The 17,053-nt window shown below is 37.0% G+C and overlaps 1 protein-coding gene across 2 annotated transcripts in view; it reads left to right on the top strand.

The window, feature by feature from the left end:
- Positions 1-15,763, top strand: part of Ppig (peptidylprolyl isomerase G) — a 41,821-nt gene extending 26,058 nt beyond the window's left edge. For both annotated transcript variants that reach the window (XM_048345278.1, XM_048345279.1), the window contains exons 10-14: positions 4,989-5,199; positions 7,370-7,537; positions 9,903-9,990; positions 14,139-14,275; positions 14,451-15,763. In XM_048345278.1, the coding sequence (XP_048201235.1) occupies positions 4,989-5,199; positions 7,370-7,537; positions 9,903-9,990; positions 14,139-14,275; positions 14,451-15,564 (1,718 nt within the window). In that variant the 3' untranslated portion in view covers positions 15,565-15,763. The remainder of the gene's footprint in view (positions 1-4,988; positions 5,200-7,369; positions 7,538-9,902; positions 9,991-14,138; positions 14,276-14,450) is intronic.
- Positions 15,764-17,053: the final 1,290 nt, after the last annotated feature.

Below are 17,053 nucleotides of genomic sequence, written 5' to 3'. Positions count from 1 at the left end.
AAATCCTGACAGAGTTTAGATGTCTAATTGGATTGTTGGTATTTTGTTTTTGTTTATTTGAGCAAGGCATTGTAACATACAACTGTAGTCCAACTACTTAGAAGGCTGAGGTAGGAAGATCACCTGAGCCTAGGAGTTTGAGGTCAACCAGGGCAACACAGCAAAACATGAAATGTTTATTTTTTAATTTCCCTCAGGGTCTCCTTGAAATTTATTTGTTGACAAACGTAGGTATCATTTGTCATAAGTTCACACAGTATTTTACATAGTGGCTCTTAGTACATTTTATGTCTGTGCTTCTATTTCATATGACTTAGTAATCACATCTAAAAAATTGACAGATGTAGTATTTTTTAAATTGCTTTTCTTTTTTATTGTTATTCAAACGGTGATGTACAGAGGGGTTACAGTTGCATAAATCAGGTAAGAGATGGATAGTTTAAAACAATTCCTTCTGATGGGCGTAGGAATCACAAGACAGAATGTCCCTTTTGTGCTCTGCAGCATTCATTTGTGTTCCCGTGTCTCATTAGGAGTTGCAAAATAATAATTGAACTATAATTTTTTTATTAATTAAATTTTGTTGACAAGGTGTTGTGCAAAAGGAGTACAGTTACATAACAGGGCAGTGAGTACATTTCTTCTGATATCTTACACCCTTGTTTTTCTTTCCCTTCCCTAAATCAGGTAGGCATATATATAATACTCAGTGTACCAAAAATCATATACAGTAGCCACATGGCGTACACCAAAGGAGATTCACCTAGAACTTTAAATATAACGTCAACAATAGAGTTTGCTTATCCTTGTCTTATATGATCGTATATACATAGCTGTTGAGCTATTGTGATCCACTGAGAAGTCTATTTTAGACCGTTTTATGTTTAGTAGTTGTGTGGTTTTAGATACATAATGTAAGGTCACTGACCCAAACCTGTGGAAATACCATTTGACAAGAAGTTTTTTGTTTCTCAGACCTGGTCTCTACTGCACCCCCCCCCCCCCCCCAATAACAGTCATATATCAAGGAGACCATGCCCCTTTGTTCTCTGTGTTCTAGGCTTGTCTCGCTCAACATTATTTGTTCAAGTTCTGACCATTTCCCTGCGAATACCAATATTTTATCATTTCTAATTGCTATGTAGTATTCCATTGTGTATAGGTACCACATTTTTTGGATCCATTCATCTGTAGAGGAGAATCTGGGTTGTTTCTATATTTTGGCTGTTTTGAATTGTGCAGCAATAAACATGGATGTGCAGATGTCTTTTTGATATCCTTAGACCTGTTGTTCAGGATAGATGCCTAGGAGTGGTATGGCTGGGTCATAGGGTATGTCTATGTTGAGCTTTTTGAGAAACCTCCATGCTGTTCTCCAAAGTGGTTGAACTAATTTGCATTCCCACCAACAGTGGAGAAAGTTCCTCTTTCTCCGCATCCCCTCCAGCATTTGTTGTTGGCTGAGTTCAGAGTATAGGCCATTCTAACTGGAGTGAGATGGTATCTCAGGGTTGTTTTTATTTGCATTTCCTTTACTGTCAGGGATGTTGAACATTTCCTCATATGTTTCTTTGCCATTTTTATCTCTTCTCCTGTGAAGTCTCTCTTTAGCTCCTTTGCCCATTTCCTAATTGATTTATTGGGCTTAGAGGGGGTTAGTTTTTTGAGTTCTCTGTAGATGACGGATATTAGGCCTTTGTTGCTGTGCTGGTGATGGTCCTTTCCCATATGGTTGGCTGTCTTTCTAGTCTGGTGGCTATGTCTTTAGCTGTGCAGAAACTTTTTAATTTGTAGTAGTCCCATTTGTCGAGTCTCTCCCCTATCTGTTGTGCCCCTGGGACTATATTCCGGAAGTTCCTTCCTGTGCCTATAAGTTCTAGCATCTTTCCTACTCTGTCCTTCAGTAGTTTCAAAGATTCAGGTCTGATGTTGAGGTCGTTAATCCATTGAACTGTAATTTCTTTCTCACTTATTGCTAGAATAAAGACCACCTTCCTCTATTTGAGTAGTGAGTAATATAGTTCACAACGGAAAGGCTGTAAAAGTAGTTTATATTTTATTTACTGATAATCATATTGCCAAATAGTGATGGAATTGAATATATTTGTTATATCCAGCTTATTGTAATCACTATGTTGTCCCATCTTTGGCTTGGGTAAAACCTCTTCATATCCACCTTGGTTTGAATTAGAATGTCTATCAAGCACTACCCACTTCATTAGTTTTCCTCCAACTTCTTCCAGTGTAGTACACCTTATTAGCTTCACTTGTGTTAATTGTCTGGTTTTTTAAACATTTGCCTTTTTGAACTCTTAAAATTACTTCTAACCAATAGCTTATGGCACAAGCCTATAATTCTCGCTACATAGGAGACAGGTCTGAAGATAGGTGTTCAAAACCAGACCTGTCAGGAAAGCCCATGAGACTCTTGTTAATCAAAACCAAAAACTAAAGAAAAAAGGTGGAAATGGAGCTGTGATCCAAGTTGTAGAGTGCTAGCTCTAAGCAAAATCCTCAGTGACAGTGCCCAGGCCCTGAGTTCAACCCCCATCACCCCCCCAAAAAATTTACCTTTTTGTGAAAGACCTCAAAATATAGTTATTCACCATAAGCAAATTTCTGTTATAAGTCTGAATATCAAGTAAAGCTTTCCTTTTTTTTTTCCTTTTTGGCCAATAAGATTTGAACTTTGGGCTTGATTCAGCCCTTTTTTGCTTTTGTTATTATGCAGATAGGGTCTGGTCTCACTTGTGTGAATGCACCACATGCACATGCACACCTCTGTTGGGCTTGGATTTAGTGCCTGGGCCCTGTCCTTTTACTTTTTCACTCAAGGCTGACACTTCCACTGGAACCACAACTCTACTTCTGGTCATTTGGTGGTTAATTGGAGCTAAGAATCTCACAGACTTTCCTGCCTGGGCTGGCTTTGAACCAAGATCCTCAGATCTCAGTCTTCTGATTAGCATGAGCCACCAGCATCTGTCAGTTCTCACTGAATTTAAAAAAAAAATTTTTTTTTTTCAGTCATGGGGCTTGAACTCTCTGAACCTGGGCACTGTTGCTGAGCTCTTCAGCTCAAGGCTAGTGCTCTGCCAGTTGAGCCACAGTGCCACTTCTGGTTTTCTGGCAGTTAGTTGGAGATAAGAGTCTCATGGACTTTCCTGTCTGGGCTTCCACTGAACTGTGATCCTCAGATCTCAGCCTCCTGAGTAGCTAGGATTACAGGCATGAGCCACCAGCACACTACCAGGTCTCACATTTTTTTTTCGCCAGAGCCAGCTTCTAACCACAATTCTTATGATCTGTCTCCTGAATAACGTGTTCATTCATGAACCAATATTCCCAGAAAGCTATATTTCTTAGAGATGTATTTGGTTTAATGAAATCATGTTTGTTACCTTTTCAGAATGTTCATGAAAAACAAATTCTGTTATGTCTTGCACTAGTTCTACCTCAAATCTTTTTGTTTTGTTTTTTGCTAGTCCTGGGGCTTTAACTCAGGGCCTGAGCACTATCCCTGGCTTCTTTGTGCTCAAGGCTAGCACTCTACCACTTGAGACACAGCGCCACTTCCGGCTTTTTCTATATATGTGGTGCTGAGGAATTGAACCCATGGCTTCATGTATATGAGGCGAGCACTTTACCACAAGGCCATATTCCCAGCCCCTCAAATCTAAACGACAGGTAAAAAAGAAAACTATAAAATTAGAATCTGTGGTGCTGGGAATATGGTCTAGTGGTAAAGTGCTCGCCTCCCATCCTTGAAGCCTAGGTTCGATTCCTCAGCACCACATATATAGAAAAAGCCAGAAATGATGCTGTGGCTCAAGTGATAGTGTGCTGCTAGCCTTGAGCAAAATGAAGCCTGGGACAGTTCTCAGGCCCTGAGTTCAAGCCCAGGACTGGCAAAAAATAAAATAAAATTAGAATCTGTGAGTCTTAAATGTTACTCTGGACTTCTTTAAAACTGTGTTGTTTAATTGTTTAAATTAACTTGTTGAAAGACTTTTAAATTTATTTTTTCTTTTTCTGGTGATTTTTCTTTCCCTTATATATGGTGTATTCAAGTGCATATCTGTGGGAGGGGCACAGAACCTGAGGGAAAAGGATGAAAATGGAGCAGTGGAGCACATTGGACATAGATGAAAATGAACTGTACAGCTCATAGGTGGAGATTAGAGGGAGACAATGGTAGAGAATGAGGGAACAGATGACACTGTAAAAGAGGAAATGAAGTCATTATCTGAGACATGTAAATGTAACCCCTCTGTGTATCACCTCTATAATAACAATAAATTTTATAATAATAAATTAACTTGCTGTCAGACACTGGTGGCTCACGCCTATAATCCTAGTTACCTAAGCTGAGATCTGAGAATCGTGGTTCAAAACCAGCTTGAGCAGGGAAGTCTATGAAACTCTTATTTAACCTCCAGAAAACTAGAAGTGGAGCTAAAACTCAAGTGGTAAAGTGCTAGTCTTGAGCAAACATGCACAGGGACATCACCCAGGCCTCAAGTTCAAGCCTCATGATGAACAATTAATTAACTTGGTTTAGCATTTGAGACTTAACACCAAAAATTCTTTGGCTAAATGTATACAAATTTGACCCATCTGGAGATCTGGATTCTAATTCTAAGTTGTGACTCCTTTTCTAGTCTATTCCTCTCAGTTTAGAAAGCTGGAAGAGGGGCTGAGAATGTGGCTTAGTGGTAAGAATACTTGCTTGCCTGGCATGCATGAAGTCTATCACTCAGCACCACATACATAGAAAAACCCGGAACTGATGCTGTGGCTCAAGTGGTAGAGTGCTAGCCTTGAGTAAAAAGAAGCCAGCAAGGACAGTGCTCAGGCCCTAAGTACAAGCTCCAGGGCTGACACAAAAACAGATAGCTAAAGGAGCTGAGAGATACAGGACTTAGTGAGGATCTGCAGATAATTTACATTTCTAAAAATTGTTGACCAAAATCTTTTTTTTTTTAAAGTTAAGAAAGAAGAAAAGAAAAGGCATAAATCATCATCTTCCTCCTCCTCATCTAGTGATTCAGATAGCTCAAGTGATTCTCAGTCCTCTTCTGATTCTTCTGATTCTGAAAGTGCTTCTGAAGAGAAATCAAAAAAAAGAAAGAAGAAACATAGGAAAAATTCCCGAAAACATAAGAAGGAAAAGAAGAAGCGAAAGAAAAGCAAGAAAAGGTCTTTACTTTAAAAAAAAAATAGTATATATTACTTGTTTAGGATAAGAGAGTTCATTGTGATATTTCTACACGTGCATACAATGTGTCCCCATCAATGTCATCCCTTCTATCACTCTTCCTTAATTCATCTCTTCCCTTCTTAAAACAATTTCATCTGGTTTCATTGGTCTGTTTCCATACATGTAAATAAACCATGGCAACCAAATTCATCCTCATTTACCCTCTGTTTGCCTCCCCCCACCTCCTACTCTACTTTTTTAGTACTAACTTTGTATTCTGAATTGCTTCTGTGTACCTCTTAGTTAATTTGGTGATCTTTCAATGTGATTGATGCTTTTGGTTTTCCAGGGTTTTTACTTTGTTTTTTGTTTTCTGAAGTAAGATTGATGCTTTTGGTTTTCCAGGGTTTTTACTTTTTGTTTTTTGTTTTCTGAAGTAAGATCTTACCAAGTTGCTCAGGCTATTCTCAAACTCAAGAGCTTCCAGCCTCCCAAGTATCTGAGATTGCAGGTGCATGGCACCATGCCATATTTATAAGGTTTTTGTTTGTGTTTGTTTATTTTTCTGGTCCTGGGGCTTGAACTCAGGGACTGAGCTCTGTCCCTGAGCCTCTCTATGTTCAAAGGTAGTGCTCTACCACCTGAGCCACAACACTACTACCGGACTTTTCTGAGCAGTTTATTGGAGATAAGAATCTCATGGTGGGGCTGGGAATGTGGCCTAGTAGTAGAGTGCTTGCCTAGCATACACATATACAGAAAAAGCTGGAAGTAGCGCTGTCGTACAAGTGGTACAGTGCTAGCTTTGAACAAAAAGAAGCCAGAGATTGATCAAGCCCTGAGTCCAAGCCCCAGGACTGGCAAAGAGAAAGAAAAACAAAAGAGTCTCATGCCTTTTCTGCCTGGGCTAGCTTCAAAACCATGATCCTCAGTTCTCAGCCTCTTCAGTAGCTAGGATTACAGGTATAAGCCACTGGCACCTGGCTTATGTTTATTTTTTTATTAGCATAAGATTTAGGTCTTCTAGTATAAGGCTTAAGAAGATTTATAAGAAACCAGTGGTATAGCTTATTTTCTATAGCAGTCTTTTTTCCTTTTTTTGTACTTTATCTCCTCTGTGCTTATATAATTGTGTAAAGGTAGTAAGCAGATAATGATTTTGTATTCAGTTTGTTTGAAATAATGTTTATAGTAAAACTTACCTTTTATCTGCCTTGTTAACCTCAAAAGCAACTAATTTCTTTAGTAGTGTTTCAAATTTATCAGTACAGGGCTGGGGATATGGCCTAGTGGCAAGAGCGCTTGCTTCGTATACTTGAAGCCCTGGGTTCGATTCCCCAGCACCACATATACAGAAAATGGCCAGAAGTGGCGCTGTGACTCAAGTGGCAGAGTGCTAGCCTTGAGCAAAAAGAAGCCAGGGACAGTGCTCAGGCCCTGAGTCCGAGGCCCAGGACTGGCCAAAAAAAAAAAACCCTCAAATTTATCAGTACAGTACCAGCAGTAATTCATATATTAGAAGAGTTTTGTTTTTAATGGTTTTATTTTTTATGAGTTTTATGGTTTTAGGCGTGAACTTGGGGCCTAGGCACTGTCCTTGAACTTATTGAAGCTCAAGACTAGTGCTCTACCATTTGAACCACAGCTCCACTTTTGACTTTTTTTTTAGTTAATTGGAGATGGGAGTCTTATAAACTGGCTTTGAACTTAGATCCTCAGGTCTCAGCCTCTGAAGAAGTTAGGATTCTAGGCATGACCTACTGGCACTTGGCTTAGAACTTTTTTTTTAGTGTGTGTGGGACTTGAACCCAGGGCCTGGGCACTGTCACTGAGTTCTTTTGTTGGAGTTGGAGATGATAGTCTCATAGGGACTTTTCTGCTGGGGCTGACTTCATACTGCAATTTTCAGATCTCAGCCTCCTGAGTACCTAGGATTACAGGCATGAGACATCGGTGCTTCAGCTAGAAAAAATACTTTGAATCACGGTTTGGGGGAATTGTTTTTTAGTTCATTATTTGGTTTGTGAGAAATTGAGATTCTTTTTCTTAATGTGAGCCCAATTTTGTGAGAGATAAGGCAGTACATGTATATTATGTTATAAAGAAAAATACAACTGCATATTTCAGATGGCTACATCATAATTAAATAACGTATGCATTTCTGTTAAGCGCTTCTAGTGAAAGTGAGGCTGAAAATCCTGAAGCACAACCCCAATCTACTGTCCGTCCTGAAGAAATCCCTCCCATACCAGAAAATAGATTCCTAATGAGAAAAAGTCCTCCAAAAGCTGATGACAAAGAAAGGAAAAACAGAGAGAGAGAAAGAGAGAGAGAGTGGTATGTGAATGTTTGATACTGTTGTGTGTACTTACCATACAAATTTTCTTCTTTTTTAAAACATTTTATTATTTTAGATAAGATTTATTTAGAGGCCTTGTCCCAAAATAGAAAGACAAGTACACTTCATTATAATCAAGTATTGAGGAAATATTACTTACTAAAATAAATTGCAGAATGGAGTGCTTGCCTAGAGTGCACGAAGCCACTGGATTGGATTCCTTAGTACCACATAATCAGAAAAGACCAGAAGTGGCACTGTGGCTCAAGTGATAGAGTGCCAGCCTGGAGCAAAAGAAGTTCAGGGACAATGCCCAGACCCTGAGTTCAAGCCCCAGGACTGGCAAAAAATAAAATAAATTCTACAAATGCAAAACATGATATATTGCAAACATTGCAAATTCATAGATGATATGAGGCAAATAAAACAAGATAGTCCTTTAGTATATCATGCCTATATTGGGATTTGAACTCAGGACCTTGTGTACTTGCTTATTAGCTTTTATACTGAAGGCTGGCACTTTCAGCTTGTTGATAGTAAATTAGACATGAGTCTTGAAGTTTTGTCTGCTCAGGCTAGCCTCAAGCTGTGATGCTCATATCACAAGTTCTGAGTAGATTACAGTAGATTACAAGCATGAGCCACCAGTTCTTAGACTTGTACTATATTATTTGTGTACATTAAACTTTTAAGGAAGAAAGAGCCTTATATTTAAATTGGTATAGTGAGAAATGTTTTGTTTTATTTTCCTTTTCTGATTTACAATGTTGTGATAGTGAAAATAGTTATGGTCAAGTACTTTGAACATTTTTATATATAAGATACTACCAATTCTGTTGGTTCTTTATGAGTCAGCATAAGGATTATGTACAAAAGGGAAAAATAAATTCTTTGTTATAACCAGAAATACATTAGTATAAAATACAAGTGTTCTGAGTGACCCTCTTTTGCATTTGCACTACAACAAAAATATAAAAATATTATTTTTGTTTAAAATGGGATAATTTTGATGGTTTGGATTTAGATAGAAGCAGATCTAAAGATTAAGTTTACTTTAGTGAACCTTTCAAATCACATACATGAATGTTATTTTTTTTTTTGCCAGTCCTGGGCCTTGACTTGAACTCAGGACCTGAGCACTGTCCCTGGCTTCCTTTTGCTCAAGGCTAGCACTCTGCCACTTGAGCCACAGCACCACTTCTGGCCATTTTCTGTATATGTGGTGCTGGTGAATCGAACCCAGGGCTTCATGTGTACGAGGGGAGCTCTCTTGCCACTAAGCCATATTCCCAGCCCTACATTAATGTTATTAATGGCTTAATGCACATACATGCTAATATTGAAGCTTGAATGCAGGAACCTTGTACACTTGGTTAATTTTTTTTGCTCAAGGCTGGTGATCTACCACATGAGCCACAGCTCTACTTCTGGCTTTTTGGTGGTTAAATGGAGATAAAAAGTTATACTGTTTTTTTTGCCTGAGCTGATTTTGAGCCACAGTCCTCAAATCTCAGCCTCCTGAGTAGCTAGGATTACAGAAGTGAGTCGTCAGCATCTGGCAGTTTCACTTTTTGATATAAACTATTTTATTAACATCCAGCTACTTCAGACAAGCTTGTCTCTGCTTAATTCACATTCCTTCCATTTGTCTATATTTCTCCTAACAATGTCTTAATCAATAAGATACTTTGGGAGTAAGATAATTTAAATTTTTTTCATTGTGAGTTCCTTCTGTGTTGATTGTCCTTACCACTACCAAATTAGCTTCATCTTAAGTAATGTGTGTTTAATAGTGACAGTGTTTCTTTCTTTGTGGTGTTTGTTTTTTGTTTTGTTTTGTTTTGTTTTTATTTTTGGGACTCAGGGCTTGGTCACTGTCCCTAAGCTCTTTTTGCTCAAGGGTAGCGCTCTACCACTTTGAGCCACAGCCCCACTTCCAGTTTTTTAAGTGGCTAATTGGAGATAAGAGTCTCATGGGGACTTTTCTACCCGGGCTGGCTTCGCATCACAATCCTCAGATCTCAGCCTCCTGAGTAGCTAGGATGCCAGGCATGAGCCACCAGCGCCCAGCTTAACAGTGTTTCTAAAGAGAGCCAAATTGACATTTGAGGGCTGCATAGTTGTTTATACTCCCACATTGTAAAACTAGCATTTCTGCCTTCTGAGCATTAGTGGCCATTGACATTTGAAAAAATGTTTCTGTATATTGCCAAATATTTACTAGGACTTGATAGCATTCTAAGTTAAGAACCATAAGTTATGTGTAGAATTTAAAATTTGTTAATTGTGGTCAAGAAAGCAATATCGTTTGGATTCACTTTTATAAAGGTAATGTGCTTTAACTTTCCCTTTGCTTACTTCTAGTAACCTACCTAACTCTCAGCCTCCTTCATACCAGAGACGACTCTTAGTTACCAGGTCTGGCAGGAAAATTAAAGGAAGAGGACCAAGGGTAGGTGATTTTTTTTTCCAGAAATGATAATAATATTGTACTTTATCTCCCTTAAAGAATTTTGGAGGCCTTCTGCTTGTGTGTATTTACATGTATTGAAATTGAACAATGAAATCTGCTGAAATTGTTTTAAGAAGGGAGAACAGGATTTGGGTGAGTGATAGAAGGGTAAGATTGATCAGGATAAATTATACACGTGTGTAGAAATGTCACAATGAAAACCCCCATGTGCAACTAATGTATGCTCATAAATGAAAGAGAGAGAGAAATGAAGAAGAAAATTAAAGGAAAGATTGATTTTATATTTTTCAGGCCTGGGCTTACTGCTCTGTGATAGAATGCTTGCCTCAATATACACAGTGCTCTGGCTTTTATTTCCAATGTTGTAAGAAAAACTTCCTAGTGTTTTTAAAATATTATATTAATACCTTACTGTTTAGGTTACTAAAATTTATGGGATATGTGGGTATTGAAAAATTCAGGACTTCATGCTGTATCCCTCTCGTTAAGTTTTTTCTATTAGCATATATTAGTTTTACCAAGAGGTGTATGTATAACATTTCCATATATACAATGTACTTCAGTCAAACTCACCTCTTTTCTCTCCCTTATCTTTTTCTCCCCCCCCCCCCGCCCCCCCCCCCAAGTCCTGGGCCTTGGACCCAGGGCCTGAGCACTGTCCCTGACTTCTTTTTGCTCAAGGCTAGCACTCTGCCACTCGAGCCACAGCGCCACTTCTGGCCATTTTCTGTATATGTGGTGCTGGGGAATCAAACCCAGGTCTTCATGTATATGAGGCAAGCACTCTTGCCACTAGGCCAAAGGACTTCAAGCCCACGGACTGGCCCCCCCCCCCAAAAAAAAAAAATCTTTTTTAGAACATTAGCTGTTTCTTTGTATCTTATTGCTTCCTTATTCATTTTTTTTTTTTTTTTTTTTGGCCAGTCCTGGGGCTTGGACTCTGGGCCTGAGCACTGTCCCTGGCTTCTTTTTGCTCAGGGCTAGTACTCTGCCACTTGAGCCACAGCGCCACTTCTGGCCATTTTCTGTATATGTGGTGCTGGGGAATCAAACCCAGGGCCTCATGTATATGAGGCAGGCACTCTTGCCACTAGGCCATATCCCCAGCCCCTTATTCATTCTTTATGTATTTAGTTTTTATTCTATTATTAGAACTGTGCTCAGTCCTAAATTACAAAATCCATAGTACCCATTTTACTTAATTTCTTATAATATTCTCTCCCTGTTGCTTTCATCACATTTCCCTCTATCTTTCCAGCTAGTCTTACCTTAAATTTCCAAGGAGTATAATTACTTACTTCTATACTTGATCTTTAAATATTATAGTACCTCGTGGGTCTTGAGAAATCTCATTATCCCATGGCTTAATTTCTCTCCTGAATGTAATGGCCTGAATTACTCTCATGACTCAAATTTCTATGTGATCTTCTTGGCACAAAAGGTTTATTTGACTAATGTCCACCTCAGATCCAGCATCTTAAAGTAAAACTTGATCCTTCTTTAGATTCTTGTTTATTAACTATTATCATGATTGTGCAGTTCATTAAACCTTTCATAACTTAAAAATCCTACCCATTCCTGTAGCTTATCAGTTCTCTCTTCCCAGTACTCTGAAATCCACCAACTTCATAAGCTGTGCTTGTCACCATGTTAATGCAATTCACCAGCATATTTTCTGAATATAAATGGCTTCCTAACTTGTATTTTGGTAGCTCTCAAACTTCTTAGTTTTAGGCATGATTTAGTGTTAAAATTTATTGAGGTCTTAAAAGAGCTTTTGTTGATTGCATTATATCAGTTAATACTTAGTCTTTTAGAAATTGAAAGTGAGAAAAATATTTAAATTATAGGAATATACAAGCAGCTGGGCATTGGTGGCTCACACCTATAATCCTAGTTACTGAGATTTGAGGTTCCAATCCAGGCAAGAAAGTCTGAGGCTCTTATCTCTAATTAAGCACCAAAAAAGCAGGAAATAAGAGATGTTGCTCAAGTGGTAGAGCACTGCCCTTGATAAAAAAAGCTCAGGGACAGTACCTAGGCCTTGAGCTCAAGCTCTCAAGTCCACCAACACACACAAAAAAAGAATATACAAGCAAAGAAAGTTATGTGTGAATAACTAATGTATGATAAAGGTGAAAAAAATGAAAGGGGGCAAATTTATTATGAAAATAGTTCTGATTTCACAAACTATGTCTTTTGGGCAGTTAAAAAATGACATTCTGGGGGCTGGGAATATGGCCTAGTGGTAAGAAAGCTTGCCTCATATGCATGAAACCCTGGGTTCGATTCCCCAGCACGACATATATAGAAAATGGCCAGAAGTGGCACTTGTGGCTCAAGTGGTAGAGTGCTAGCCTTGAGCAAAAAGAAGCCAGGAACAGTGTTCAGGCCCTGAGTCCAAGGCCCAGGACTGGCAAAAAAAAAAAAAAAAAAAGAATGACATTCTGAGAATTACTTATGTTTTGCTTTATTTTATTATTTTATAAAGAAAAAACTTGTTTCCATTTCCTGGAGTGCATTTCAATTTTGTTTTGTTTTGGTCTTGGTGCCAGTACTGGGGCTTGTTTGGGGTGCCAGTACTCAGGTTGGCCTGGACACTGCCCTTTAATTTTTTGGTTTTTGGGTTGGTTTGTTGTTGTTGTTGTTTTGTCAAGACTAGTGCTCCACTTCTTGCTTTTTAGTGGTTAATTGGAAATAAGCATATCATAAATTTTACTGCCAGAGCTAGCTTTATACTGTTATCCTCAGATCTTAGCCTTTTGAGTAACTAGGATTATAGACTAAAGCCACCAGTTCCCATCAAGTTGTGTTTTGTTTTGTGTGTATGTGTGTATGTGTGTTAATAGTGCCAAGATAATTTAAAATGAAAATATGGGTTTGGGATATAACTCAACAGTAAAGTACTTACCTAACATGTACAAAGGTCTGTCCTCGATCCCCAATACTATTTAAAAAAAAAAAAAAGAAAGAAAATCTGATTATGTCAAAACTATTACTTGCTCTCACTACTATTATCTAGTCCTATTTTCCTTTGAAATTTTTAATCTTTATCTATATTTGACCTGACTTCTAATCATTTCTAAAATGTTTCTGTCTCAGAACCTTCAACATGGTATTTTTTGTGCTTATATGACCTTCATTGATCCTTACCCATGTTATTTTTCCTCTCCTTTCCCCAGGTAATTTATTGTAAACATCCAATTTTCACCTTTTACTATTTATCTGGTCCTACTCTCATGTTAGATCTCTTTTTCATGTATTTTCTGATTCTGTCACACTCCCATATTAGATCTATTTCTTAAGTGTTTTCTGATTCTTACACTTGGCATATAATGTTCAATATCTTTGACTATATATGTATCCATGTATTTTTATAGCTCCATGGAATACAAGTTCCAAGAGAACAAAATAAGATACATCTTATTTTGGAAGAATGGTTAGCCATCCTATAGGCTGCATACATACTGGTTGAATAAATGACCATCTACATTTACTGTTACTCTCTTTAAGGTTTGCTTTGAAATATAAAGTATATAGCACTCAAGTTAGAACTTGGCAACTTGTAAGAATTAATAAATTGCTTGTCATCTTGTATAGCACTCTTCCATGGGAAGATATGAATGACTAGAGCTTCTGTAGTTAATACTTACTTTTTTAATTGGCTTATTTTATTTTGTGGGTGGAAGGTTCATCATTATATCTCCACACATGTTTACACTATATTCCAATCAAGCTCATCCCCTGTATCATACTCCCTGCACCTCTCCCTCTAAAAATCAGTGTTCCCAACAGGTTTCCTTGTTCTCTTTTCATAGTTGCAAATAGTTAATGTTTCTTAATTGGAATTCACAATATGACTATTTAAAAGTAGTTCTGCCTCATTGATTTCTTACCTGAAAGTTAAGAACTTTTGTTTGCTTGATTGATTTATTGCTTTTGAGGATTGGTCCCAGAGCCTCACATATGCTAGTTAAACACATACCGTATTACTGAGCTACTCAGCTATAATTTTAGAAAGTACAGAAATATTCGGCATTTTATTTGAACCTAAGGATAGCTATGCTTAAATATTGTATTGCTTTTAGATTTCTGTATGTTCATTTTATCCCTTTTTATTTCTTAAGCGTTATCGAACTCCTTCCAGATCAAGATCAAGGGATCGTTTCCGACGTAGTGAAACTCCTCCACATTGGAGGCAAGAGATGCAGAGAGCTCAAAGAATGAGAGTTTCAAGTGGTGAAAGATGGATCAAAGGCGATAAGTAAGAGTTAATTATTATTTCAAATGTAGCAATAAATATTTTTAAATTATCATGCTTGTAGGCTTTTAAATTATTTCTGTAGAACTTACGGAAAATACAGTATCTTTTACCTAATAGTTACACTTTCTTTTCCTATAACATTTTCAACATTTTTTCTTTTTTTGTTTTTGTTTAGGAGTGAGTTAAATGAAGTAAAAGAAAATCAAAGGAGCCCAGTTAGAGTAAAAGAAAGAAAAATAACTGATCACAGGCATGTATCTGAGAGTCCAGACAGAAAAACAGAAAAGGAAAAGAAAGTTAAAGAGCATAAATCTAACAGCAAAGAGAGAGATATTAGAAGAAATTTAGAAAAAGATGATAAATATAATAAAAACAAAGTGAAGAAAAGAGCCAAATCTAAAAGTAGAAGTAAGAGCAAAGAGAAATCAAAAAGTAAGGAAAGAGATTCAAAACATAACCGACATGAAGAAAAGAGGTTGAGGTCAAGGAGTGAAGAAAGAGATAATGGGAATGTTAAAGAAAAAGAAAAGCACTCTGATTCTAAAGGCAAAGAGCAGGAAAGGAGTAGAAGTAAAGAGAAGTCCAAACAGTTAGAATCAAAAGGTAATGAGCATGACCATAGTAAAAGCAAAGAAAAGGATAGACATGCACAGTCCAGAAGTAGAGAACGTGATACAACTAAAAGCAAACACAGTTACAATAGTAGAACGAGGGAACGCAGCAGAAGTAGGGACAGGAACAGAAGAGTGCGATCGAGAAGCCATGACAGAGATCGCAGTCGAAGCAAGGAGTACCATAGATACAGAGAACAGGAGTACCGAAGAAGAGGAAGGTCACGAAGTCGAGAAAGAAGAACATCACCAGGAAGATCAAGAAGTAAAGATAGGAGGAGAAGGAGGAGAGATTCACGGAGCTCAGAGAGAGAAGATAGTCAAAGCAGAAACAAAGAAAAATACAGAAACCAAGAAAGTAGAAGTTCACACAGAAAAGAAAATTCTGAGAGTGAGAAAAAAATGTACTCTAAAAATCGTGATCACAGTAGTTCAAATAATAACAGGGAAAAAAAGGCTGATAGAGATCAAAGTCCATTATCAAAAATAAAACAGAGCAGTCAGGACAATGAATTAAAGTCCTCCACACTGAAAAATAAGGAGGATGAAAAGACAAGATCCTCAATGGAAAAAGAAAACCAAAAATCAAAGGGTCAAGAAAATGACCATGTACATGATAAAAATAAAAAATTTGATCATGAATCAAGTCCTGGAACAGATGAAGACAAAAGTGGATGAGTGAGTTGTATACATTTAATGTCTCAAATTTTAAGTTTTAGAGACTTGATGAATATCTTTTATGTTGTTTTCATTGTTTGGGTTGTTTTCTGTTTGTCTTTTTTTTTAATGTGGACTTCATTGAGTTGATCTTTTGATAATCTGCAACCTGGATAATTTGTACTGCTAAAGTTTTAATAAACTTGAAATGAGAAAAACACTTTGGTGTTATACTGTGTGCTATGTTAAACTTTTATGTATGCATTTTTCTGTTACAGCACTCAGACAATAATCAGCCTTTTGGAAAGGGTAATTGCTCATTGTTACAAAGGCTTGTTTCTTAAGATTAACTTGAGAAGCCACTAGAAGACATTCTGTATAGATTTTCTGATTGCATTTATAATAGAGACTTGCAACAATTTCTTCTGATTACACAGAAGCAGGATCCTTAATTTGTAGTCTTAAGTCATCACTTGATTTTATTCCTTAAAGTAGATACTTATCGTGTGTTTTGTGCCTTTTTCTTTATAGTTCCAGACATCGCTTATTTCCTATTACTTTTCCAATCTAGTTCTTGTTAACTAGTTGTCTATAATAACAGATGAGTGGGTTTTTGTTTTTTTCAGTGAATGTTCTAATTGAGCTTGAGTTGCTGTTATACAGCATTCAACAGGAACTATACATTGGAAAATAAGACTAATTCTCAGTGCTGTTGCTTTTTGTCTAAAGTAGAAATTTTTGCTTTTTGAGATTATTTTATTATTCCCTTTTCTAAAATGTAAAAAACATTTTTTCATTAAAACATACTACTTGTCCTTGTTAGAAAACTCTAGAAATTGTTAATATTGACAGCTTAGCTAAAATTTATCTTTCTTGGCCAACATAAATACCACTGAGTGTTGACTTTGCATGGTTTTTGTTTAAACTTGAGCTAACTTCTCTCATAGTGTGAGTTTCAAAAGGCAGGAAAATGCATCTTTTCTATATATGTAACATAATAAGCTGTAGCATGTTTATGATTTCTTTGTTCAGGTGGTTTATACCATTTACTGTCAACATTATTTTAACTTGGCATGTATAACACTGCCATATAGAGTAGAATAGAAAGTTACAAAATTTGATAGCTTACAGAATTAAATACTAGACATATCCAAAGTCCATCCAGAATTTTGTGTGTTGTATTTTGCTATTTTTGTGATGTACGGCCTTTTATTCTGTAATAACTTCTGAATAAAACATTGATCATCAAACACAAAACCTGCCTCATTTGAAAAGAAATTTCAAATTGCAGTTAATTGTAGCCTCTAAGGATTTGTACTTTAATATTTGTCAATATAATGTCAGCTCTATTACCAAGATACCTTTCTTGGTAAATCTAGTAGCTATCCAATGCTGTTTGTACCGAATAAAATGATGCCTAACATGATACTTGCCATTGTTGATTAATGCAGTAATGATAAGTTTGGCATTATAGCTGTTACTGAATAAATAGTGTAATGATTTTAAGATT

Source organism: Perognathus longimembris, chromosome 4 (assembly GCF_023159225.1).
Source record: "Perognathus longimembris pacificus isolate PPM17 chromosome 4, ASM2315922v1, whole genome shotgun sequence".
In the NCBI taxonomy this organism is placed as follows: domain Eukaryota; kingdom Metazoa; phylum Chordata; class Mammalia; order Rodentia; family Heteromyidae; genus Perognathus; species Perognathus longimembris.
The sequence above is the reverse complement of the archived record's forward strand: the minus strand, read 5'-3'. Positions and strand labels throughout refer to the sequence as shown.